At 37.7% G+C, this 11,040-nt stretch overlaps 1 protein-coding gene across 1 annotated transcript; it reads right to left on the bottom strand.

Annotated features, from left to right (window-relative positions):
• Positions 1 to 1,691: 1,691 nt before the first annotated feature.
• LOC148619231 (WD repeat-containing protein on Y chromosome-like) lies at positions 1,692 to 6,433 on the bottom strand. The gene is made up of 2 exons (XM_088578903.1): positions 2,882 to 6,433; positions 1,692 to 2,365 (listed from the first exon to the last, which is right to left on the bottom strand). Exons 1-2 carry the CDS (start codon positions 6,362 to 6,364, stop codon positions 2,096 to 2,098), a joined length of 3,753 nt encoding a protein of 1,250 aa, XP_088435029.1. The 5' UTR covers positions 6,365 to 6,433; the 3' UTR covers positions 1,692 to 2,095.
• Positions 6,434 to 11,040: the final 4,607 nt, after the last annotated feature.

The raw sequence follows: 11,040 nt of genomic DNA, 5'->3' as shown, positions 1-11,040 counted from the left end.
CCCAACAATCAATCAATCAATCTTCCAATCGCAACTTCTCGGCAGCCAATCTCGGGATCTCGTTGATTCCGAGCATTGCCGGAATAGGCCGAGGATGTACCGATTGAATACTCTTCATTACCACCTACGGTCTCACTAATCACTTCTAACGTTTCCATTACTTTACATGTTAAAAAAGTAATTTTCGAAGTTTCACTGTGAATTCCCAGGACAAATGAAATCTTAAAGTTGCAAAGAGTAATAAAGGGAACCAAGGTTATAGCGGTAACCAAAAGAATGTAATCCAAGTACAAAGACCAGACAAGGAAAACAGACATACACAACAAAGAACATAAAGTAACTAAAATCATACATACAAAGTAACAAAAGCAAATGAGCAACTCGGACTCCACTAAAAACTGGGAGCATGGACCTGGTGCACCGGAAGGTATGCGTCCTCTGCTTTTCTAGAAACACCCACCGAGTTGCTCCTAAAAAGGTAAGTCCGGGGTAGACAAACGAGGAAAGGAAAACTAAGATCCGTTGAATAAATCAGTTTTCATGGTGCAGGTGGATACACCATAACGATCCACGAGTTCATGATGACGACCATAAAACTTCTGTAGTGTTGACTTCAATCATATATAAATAGCAACATAACTCTGTTCCAGAGCAGTTGCAAACCATTGCCAAACAGGGAAAATAAGGCTTTCAAAATCATTATGCTAATGGTACGATGATTGTAGAAATTCTTCACAAAATTTACTTAATAAATAATACTGAAAATCCACATTTTTACCTTTTCTGCTAACTGACAGCATGGAGGCAAATTACTCACACATGTAAACAATATTCATACACTTTTGTAGTAAATTACATATATGGTTTAAAAGTACTCATTATCAGCTTTATTTTGACGACTTTTAATCAGAATACACACAAATAATGCACTTGCATAGATCTAGGTTCAGTGTGTTTTTGGTTTTACATAGGAGCAATTTGACCCGGAGGTGGATAGTGAGACCTAAGTCTAATCAAGAAGTTAAACATATATATATCCTTGGTCTAATTTAGTTTTTATATGACTAACAGAGTTGAAATATTTTCACGTGGTCCGAAAGCAAAAATCAAACAGAAGCAAGAATTATTATTATAAAAATCTTTGCCAAACGGAATGGACACTTCGTTTAAACAAAGAGTTATACATATATAAATCCTTGGTTTAAACATAGACCTGTAATTAAATTAATCTAATTACAGGTCTATTTTCGAATTATTTAGGTGTGCATTTTTTTTAAAAGAACAAGTACCCAATTCCAGTAATTTTACTGCGAGGCAGTTTTAAGGTAAACCATTCATATAACATGGAGCATTCCTTCCTATCATCTTGAAAAATCATGAAGTATATATTTTCATTGAGCAAATATTGTTTGAAATCTTCAAACTATTTAAAAAAAAAGATTATTGGCAAAACTAATTATGGTAATAATGACAAATTTGTTTTAAAAAGTCTTTCTTAAAGAAGGGGGAGATAATTGGTGGGGAAAACTGTAAAATGTAATTTAGAAGTTTTGAAAATTGAAAGAGAAACATCTCGGTGACCCCAATTTTCGACACTACTCATATTTAATTCAGGATATGCATTTTTAAGTGTTGTTGGTATTTTTTTTCCGGGGGAGGGGTTTTGATGTTATTTCTTTTATTTTTGTTTGTTTTTTTGTTGTTGTTGTTGTTGTTGTTTATTTTGTTTGGTTAATAATATTTTATTTTGTCTTAGGGGCCACAGTTTAATTGTGTATGGTGTTTTTTTTTTCGAATAATTTTTCTCTTTGACTCATGGGCTGTAAGTTTTTGGCACCGCTTTAATCTGGATTACCACTTAGTTCACTGTCGTTTAGGCATTTAAAACAACGGGATACACACGTACTGCAGTGAACTGTAGTTTCTTAAACTTAATTGAAAGGCCAGGTATAAAACCGTGGCAAGGAAATGAAAGAAGTCCAAGTAGAATTTATACTGTTCTTCATTAATTACAGTAATTTTTAATTGTGTATTGGAATCCATTACGAATATGCTATTTTTTTTCTCTCGAGACCTTGTCCTCAGAGATTAGCACTTAAGGATTATCTGCGAACTTTACCATCTTTTTTGTTCGGCGTATACGTCCAGAATGGTTTTTGCCTTTAGGAATGGGTTCTCTTCGTGTAATTTTGTTATACAGCCCGGCAATAGCTGGTCCCTTTTCCGACATTCTTCTATCTCCGCGCATTCGCATGAGCAAAGATCCACCAAAGTACTGATTCCTTATGTCATCTAGAACTCGTCTGTGTTCAGGATTTTCTTGTAAGTTCAGATCAGCAAAGTGCAAGCAACGGAACACACCAATCTACAATAAAAATGCAAGTAGTTTGCGTGCTAAAATCTGGCATACCGATTATAAACGAAAATACTTTTTGTGTGAGGATATATTTCCTAACAATTCTTATGAACTATTGTATAAATTATCTGTTCATCGTGTATGCGTAACAATTTCGTGGGTCAGTTAAATTATCTTGATGTACTTGGGATACTAACTGTAATTCCGACTGATTCCAAATAGACAATCGGTACTATACATTTATATTTATAAAAAATTATATTGAATTAATAGTTGATGTCAAGCCAATGAAGGGATAGAGTGAGTGTTCTCTTGACAGAATGACCAATGACCTGATAAAATACCGCGGATAGTTTTCTTGACAATATTCCTAAGTCATTTGTATATATGTTTGATAGAAAGTCAATTGCTCAGTTAACTATCAGAAATGATCATTCTACCAAGGGAAGACCAACTCTAATCTCTATAAAAATGAACTGTTTTGTCCTCTGTACAGTGAGTCAAGAGCAACCAATGTAAACATACCGTTGAATTAATCTCGACAAATTTATCGACTGTAGGTGGCATTCTGTGACCCATGGTTTTCTTGTACGACTTCCCAAGAATATCGCTACCACCTTCGATTGAAGGTTTCGGTTGTTTTAGCTTTGGTCTAGCCTGAACGACGGGTACAATATCTCCTCGGTCTTCTAGTATACATGGTGATAATGTCTCCTGACGCAATCTTTCTAAGCGCTCCAGCTCCCGATCTCTTTCACGCTCTTCAGCTAATGTTCGCACGATTTTCCTAGCGCCGTCTATCGCAATTTGCCACATTCTTGATCGTCCTTGATTCAGTACTTTCAATGTACTTGAAGAGCCTGACCGACGAATATCAGACGGCACCCGGATATTCGTTTCTGTTTTGTCGGCTAGAAGCTTTGGAATTGACTCCCATGTCTCTCCAAAGGTACCGATAAAGCGCCCTTCTAAAGTCCATACCCTAATCGTACAATCACTGCTTGCCGTGATCAATAACCTCTCGCTGTCAACAAATTCGATGTGGTTTACCATTTTAGTATGTGCACGGAAGGAATTTACAAGGAAGGGCCACTTCGTTGTTATCTTAGGGAGAGAGGTGGTCGGTGGTGGTCTTGAACCAATGTTGGGGGGTTTCCTTTCCATAGATATCAAGGTGTCTGGAGGATCAACAGAATCGTAGGTGAATCTTACATAAGTAAAGGTTTTGTTTAAATATACCCATCGTTTCTGCCTTTCGGATTTTGTCAGCATGCTTTTCTTGCAGTATTCCGTCAAATCCCAAGTTTTTACATAGCCGCTGCTATCTGCAGTAAAAAGGTAATGATTTTTCTTGTCCGTGCTCATCGTATGTACACTTTCCCCTACTTTGTGAGCAGCATTGAACTGGCCTAATAAACCACCTTGGTGATGAATGGACCAGGCTCGCACCCAACCCTCTGCGCCACTTGTCAATAGACTAGCAGTATCTCCATTTTCTTTGTTCCTTGCTGCTAGAAACAAGATGCATTCTACAGCTGCTTCGTAGTTTTTGCAGATTTCGTCATATTTGTTTCTGTTGTGGTCAAGTTGCATAGGACCATCCAATGTGGAATTTAATTCTGTTTGGCCCTCAAATAACGGTAATAGCGGATGGTCCACCGGAGTATGGTCTGGACGAACTAGTTTACGCGACCAAGTGTTTTCCTTTTGAAGAACGTTCTCTTTAACACGGCATAGAATGTCTTTGTTCTGTCGGAGTAAGCTAGCCTTCCTTATTTTCATCCTTTTTGACGACTCAAGTGCAAAGTCTTCAAACGTTATTGGAAGTACATGATCGACTTTCTCTTCGACTTCCGAAAGAGACGAGTCAGATGTACTGTCAATGTTTTTGCCTTTTGCATCTCCAATAGGTTTTGTTCCTTTGTTAGCGTTGAGAGTGCAGTAAACATGACCGGTGTCACGAGACCAGACAACAATATCACCATCGTATGAGCCAGTTGCAATAATGTTTGGACTTAAGTATGACATACAGAGTATGTCTTCGCTATGTTTCTGCTTCCAATCCTTTCGATGTTCTTCTCCTCCACCAACAATGTAGATGTGCACTCTTCTGGACCACCCTGATGTTAAAATTCTGTGATGAGCACATACAACCCCGGTAATTTCTAATCCGGCTGGTGTGTTGAAAGTGTGCATACAATTCCCGTTATTAAAATTCCATATTTTGATGCTTCCATCTCTGGCACCAGTCACAAGGCATCGCTGCGGTTCGTCGAAACACATGGCTGTTATCTCTACCGGGACTTCTATTCCTCGTTCTTCTCGAACGTGAGCATTGACAGCTTGTATAATTTTTTCACCGGTGTACAAATCCCATACACTTATCACAGAATTCTGACAGGCGCTTACAACATATTTGAAAGTTTTATTGAATAGAGCAGCCACAACAGGTTTAACATGGGACTTTATTTCGACTATCTTCTCCTCCTCGTCAGTTCTTGGCAGGATGGCAAGTTCGTTTGTCGCTATTATTAGAGTCTGAGAAACTGGATTAAAGTAGACAGAGGAAAATGGATAATTTCCCATTTTGATAACCCGACCGCTGATGTGTTGAAGGCAGGTTTGATCTCTCATATCTGTAACACGGATGTTACGTCCCTTATCAAAACTGATGATCTGGTTTCGAACAGAGTTGACGACAATATGGCTAATTGGCCTCGTGTGTCCTTTAAGAATGTAAATTGCCCTGTGAGGTATGTAGGGATTCCATGCCCGGACCCAACAATCCATTCCGCCTGTTATTATGATATTGTTGAAGGTACAATACTGGAAACATAGTACACCTTTCGTTATTTTAAAGGTTGTAACTGTTTTCTTTTTCTTTACCCATTTGTGTAGACATAGGGCATGGTCAGTTGTTTGGCTGCATGAAATGAAACCCTTCAAACTCGGAATGAATTTGACGCGTAGAACAAGATCTCCATGGATTTTGTTAAAGCGATAACCTCTAGCTCCTTTGTAGAATCCCCTTATGACCTCCGGGACACTTATCTTCCTGAATCCAGACATTTTACCACCAAATGAACCAAAAAGGCCACCTATTTGGCATTCGCTAAATACTATCATACAAACACTTCCTGAAGTATCACCCCAAAATAGTCTAGATTGGTTGAAATCGTCAGGATCAACCCAATAGTTCATACAAGTAATACAGTCCTCGAGGCCCGTGAGATGGTAGCGCTTTAGAAAGTTACCACTTTGAATATCGAATATTGTGATGTCTCGATCTGTAGAAGATAACGCAATCATTCCAACGTTGTATAAACATGCTAGCCCAACTATCCAAGGCTGTGTAGCTCGGTCCCCAATGTCTACCATACAGTTGAACGTGGTTATGCACTTCATTTGCAAAGTCCAAATCGATAAAATCCCTTCCTTGCTCAGAGTTATGTATCTTCCGTTGGTGTAACTGATAAAGCATTTGCCGTCTCTTTTGCGAACATTAGGGTAATAGTCTATGGCAACTATCGATTCTCTGTGTCTACTTGGAAATGACCGTGTTTCAGCTCGGAACGGTCTTTCTCTCATCATTTCCTTCATCAAAGTTTTCCCTTGGTACTCAAGTAGGTTGTAGGTAACATATTCATCCCAGTCAACCAATCCATCACAACTTGCATCTAGTTTCATGAAAAGTAATTCCAGTTCATCATCCGTCATTTTATTACCCACTGTTCTCCTCATTGCATCTCTGAATTCATTCAGATTCAGACCATTCCGTTCATCCGCTTCATCGAATGTTTCTTGCAGCTGCTTAAATCGTACTTCCTCGGCAATTTTGTCTGGGTCAAATTTTGCTTTTTTTTCGTTCTTCTTTGCGGCCTTAGATGTACTAGTGGTGGCGACCGGTAACGACTTACGATTAGTGCCTGTGATTGACTTTGTAGAGTTCCTGACTTCTTGAGGAATGGGTTCCAAACGCATCCCTGATTTTCCAGCGCGATTAAACATTATGGTTTGCTTTTGAAACGAATAGCATGAACGCAAAGCTACATCCTCGCCATCGGTTGTCAGGTTGGATAAAATTCACGTTAGTGACGTCTAACGCTGCACAAGACGCTGCAGACCGTGAATTACACGTCTCCCATTCACAACGTATTCATGCACGGACCAAGATATGGAAAATGGGTTCTAGGCTACTAAAATTTTACCGAACTAATAACATTTTCAAATGAACTGGGACCCCCGGAAACTTCATGGTCGAAATTTTCCATCCCCAGGATAAAGGTAATTACAAACTTTGCCAGCATTTGACCATAATTTTATTTTTGCTTTTTCAAAGCTTTCACAACTCCGCAACATTTAACCATGCCTCCTTTTGTGAATTAGTACAGTACATCGTTAACAGCCTTGTAGATTTGTTATGAAAACTGTGTGTATGTGGTTTTTTTTTTACACCCTGTACAGCAGAGCTAGCGAGGTGATACGTACGAAGCAGTCGTAAGTCTACAGAGGAGATACTCACGCTTCATAACATTAAAAAAATGACTGTTATATTTTTCGGTCTATGAAGAAATAACTTCAATCATGTTATGCACACGAAATATCTTGCTTAGCAGGTTTTTTTATGGTGCACCTCGGTCATTGAGGTTATTTCAAATGGACCAAAACAATATAACAATCATGTCTTATAATTCAATATTAGTATTTAGGTTGATTTTGTCATAATCATATATACCAAACAAACTACACACATTTAGGTATCATTATGTAGTCCAATGTCTCAGTTTTACAATGGTGGTACCAGGAAAGTTGCGGCAACACTTAGGGTTTTGGGGTAAAATGAAAAAAATGTTACCCCTACACTACCGAAAAATCGCTTAAATTTGACATATTTTTTCGTTTCAAAACCTCTAGAATATTTATGCTTCTGTAAAGAATGGCTTATTTGATATTTTCTGTTTAGCATTATCACAACCAATACTTCTAGGGGTTCTTTTGAACTTTGGCGATTTTCGTAGTCTAAATTATCAAAATAATGTAAAAAATGGGATTTTCGATTTTTCCGTTAAAGTCACATCAATTCGACTCTACAAGCTATTGCTCGGCTAAAACGTCTCAAATTTGGTATCATTCGATAGAAAATTGAATTGTCCACATAATTATACCACGAAAAACTAATTTTGAAGAAAGCATTTTCAAAAAAAGTTAAAAATACTACCCCTACCCCTAGAAAACTGGTCTCAGTATCATACAGTTTTCATTCACAGCATCCTGACACCGTAAAACGCATATTTTAGGCATTCTAATTAAGATAATGATGTACCAATCATGTCTAATCAATTCAGACGCTAAGATTGTCCTTTTGGCTTGACAAATACTATAAAATCGAAGAAAGGAGAATTTTCAGAATTTCAGAATTTCTTCGACATCATCAGTTAGTCATTTTTTTTTTCAGAATACTGTAGCTTAAACAAGCTTTGTGTGATATGATACATTAATATAGTATCTTAGCTTCCAAATGAGCCCAAGTAATAAATATTTTAACTTTTCCAAGTCAAAATAGGTAGAAAATTGCCACCCATATCCACGAAAAAAATATCTCAACATGAACTAAAATGTTATTTTTTTTTTTGGCATATAAACGGTATACTATAGACATGTTGGGTACTATTGTTTTAATTTTCGATGTATTCAACATATCTTCTCATTTCAGGCGCGTACTTCTCAGTTTCAATAAGACAATAATGAGCTTTTCATATAAAGGGAATTTTCGGAATTTCGTATTTTCATCCATTTCATCTGTAATTGGCAATTGTTTTCAAATACCGTACTTCAAACAAGCTTTTGTACAGTCAAGCACAGTTACATAGTGTCTTAGCTTTCTAATGAACCCGAGTAATAAATATTTGAACTTTTCTATCCAATTAGGTGAAAAATTGCTACCCCTACCCATGAAAAAAGTTCCTAAAAATGAACCCAATATTAATTTTTAGCATAAAATCGATGTCAAAAAGAAACGAGTTGGGTACTTTTTTAAATTATCGATGTATTCAACATACCTGCTCATTTCAGGCGCGTATTTTTCAGTTTTAATTTGACAATAATGAGTTTTTCATAACAAAACTCTCCAAAATAGTGCATAATTGAACTACAAACTACTATATATTATAGTTGGCCATTCCTAGTTTTTAAATCTTCTGATCTAAATTCAGTATATCGACCTCCAGGCCGCAGCTGTCTATTAAATCATTCAAACTTAAGCCACAATCATCGAAATAAATTATATCAGTGCCGTAGCCAGAAATTTTGAAAAGCGGTGCACTCTAGGAATTGTAAATATTTTAAGCAAAAAGAGGGTTTACTTGCACCGATGGCACCCCTTCTGGCTACGGCCATGCATATTTTTAGACAATGGTTCCTCTCAACTTGCTACATTTCTCGGTTAATAAGCTTCACAGTTCAAGTGCTAAAAGTAATTCCATAGAAACCAACGTGTCATGTAAAAGAGCTTTGTTTCTAGGCACCTATTTTCAGAGACACGTACATTGAGGATAAAGTCTTAGAATATAATTTTAGTGCCCCGAAGCACCTACAGCTCTATTATAATTGCAATAACATTGCGAAAATCGCCAAAGAGAATGATTATTGCATAAAGCAATAACATCAGACCAAAAATGCATTATCGGAAATTCCTTTTCCATCGTCTATGCAAAGTTTCATTTTTATTAGTCATCTCCAGGCTTCCGATGTCACTGGGCGGTAACCGTTATAAGAATACACGATACAGTAGGTGATACGTCTGAATGGTTTCGAGGTGTCATGCTACCCTTTTGTTAAAAAAATGGCCAAAAGATGAGATAAATAATTGTCTGAAGCCCCTTCTTAATAAGTTTCCTGATCGGAACCACTGCCTCTTTAACCCACCAGGGCCTGCGTGAAATATCTGGAGACAGCTCTTCAATTTGGTCCTCAACTTTTCGCTGTATGATTGATGACTATTTATAATCTTACAGGGTTTTCATTTCTAGCTAAGCATCAAATGGTTTATGATTATTGGGGTTTAACGCCCAAGCAGCAATATTTCAGCTATATTCAGGCGGTAAACATGAAATGGATGATAAATTGAACATGAAATGATGATGAAATGAACAAGAGGCTCCCAGGAGCCTGAATTGCTCAACTGGTTGAAGTTTGTCTTTCAAGGGCAACATATTTAATAAGGAGATGTCAGTTTGACTCAAGAAGACTTTGGTAGGACTTATCACAAGGATCATTTCAGCAATTGAAAGTTTCTTTCTAACTATTATAGGTTTCAAGATATTGGCTGAAAACTGTTTAAAAAAATCATCTTTCAAGGGCAATAACTCTTATAAGGAGTCGCCTGACAACTTTGATCCCTGAAGACCTTTGAAGGCCTTATAATAAGGATCATTTCAGTAAATGAGTTTGGCTAAACCGAACGGTTTTGAGATATATGCGAAAAACTACTGTCTAACCCCTATGTTCTATTTTTAGTAATGAGGGCCATGTTTTTTGATGGATCAAAAATCCCCACATCGGTTCTATGCAGAATATCACAAGGAACATTCATACCAAATTTGGTTTCAATTGGTCAAGTAGTGTCAGAGATTTTTGAAAAAAAAATAACATTAAAAACAGCAAAAATCGTTGAAAAAGGGCAATAACTCCAACATGGCATAACGGATGACAACCAAAATTTGACGACATATAGATCTTATCATGCTGAACACTTTTATCCAATGTCAGAATTGAGCTAAACCTAACGGTTTTGGAGATATATTAAAAAATCTACTGTCTGACCCCCTATGTTCTATTTTTAGTAACGGCAGTCATGTTTTTCGACGAATCAAAAATCCCCATATCAGTTCTATGCAGGATACACCAAGAAACATTTATACCAAGTTTGGTTCTAATCAATCAAATAGTTTCAGAGGAGAAGAGTTCTGTTCCTATTGTTAACGACGACGACGACGGACGCCAAGTGATGGCAATAGCTCACATGGCCTTTGGCCAGGTGAGCTAAAAAGGGATGGGATACAAGGATAATAGGGTCGACAAATTTTGATTGCCACTAGAAAAAGGGAGGGCAATTTAGCCTCCTGTGACGGAGCGCAAAGGTTCCTACTCCTATCGAATTCAACAGCAGGGTTCTTTAACGTGTCTTTCTCAATACAGTGCACCACTATGGTTTGCGGTCAGGTTTTCCGTATTATAGCCTGACAACCCCAGCATGCAACACGCCAGGGGTACCCAATTCCACCACCTGGGGCAACCTAGTTGCTCTGTGGACAGAGCGCCCTAGCACACCCCCAACCCGGCTAGGGTTCTGAAAACTATTTAAAGTCGCCTTTTACGACAAGCTAAGCGCTACTGCTGGCCTATTTTTTGACACCCGGACCTGCACGGGCCTAAAAATAAGAGGCAACTTGAATATGTCGACACTGAACGATTGATCCGCGTAAATGCATAGAAATAAACGGTCATGCATAATACTGATAAGAGGTTAGTTGTAAAAGTTGGTCATTGGATTTCTTTATTGGTGTAAATAACATGGAATTGAATTTGATATATTAGAAATACCTACAACGTGGACAAATCTATAGGCATTGAACCTTAATGGAGTATGTCGATGGGGCTATTTTTCTGCGGTAGGGTACGATAAT

Source organism: Perna viridis, chromosome 4 (genome assembly GCF_037379345.1).
Source record: "Perna viridis isolate PV_CMFRI_1.1 ecotype Kerala chromosome 4, ASM3737934v1, whole genome shotgun sequence".
In the NCBI taxonomy this organism is placed as follows: domain Eukaryota; kingdom Metazoa; phylum Mollusca; class Bivalvia; order Mytilida; family Mytilidae; genus Perna; species Perna viridis.
This window is presented reverse-complemented; position numbering and strand designations above follow the sequence as displayed.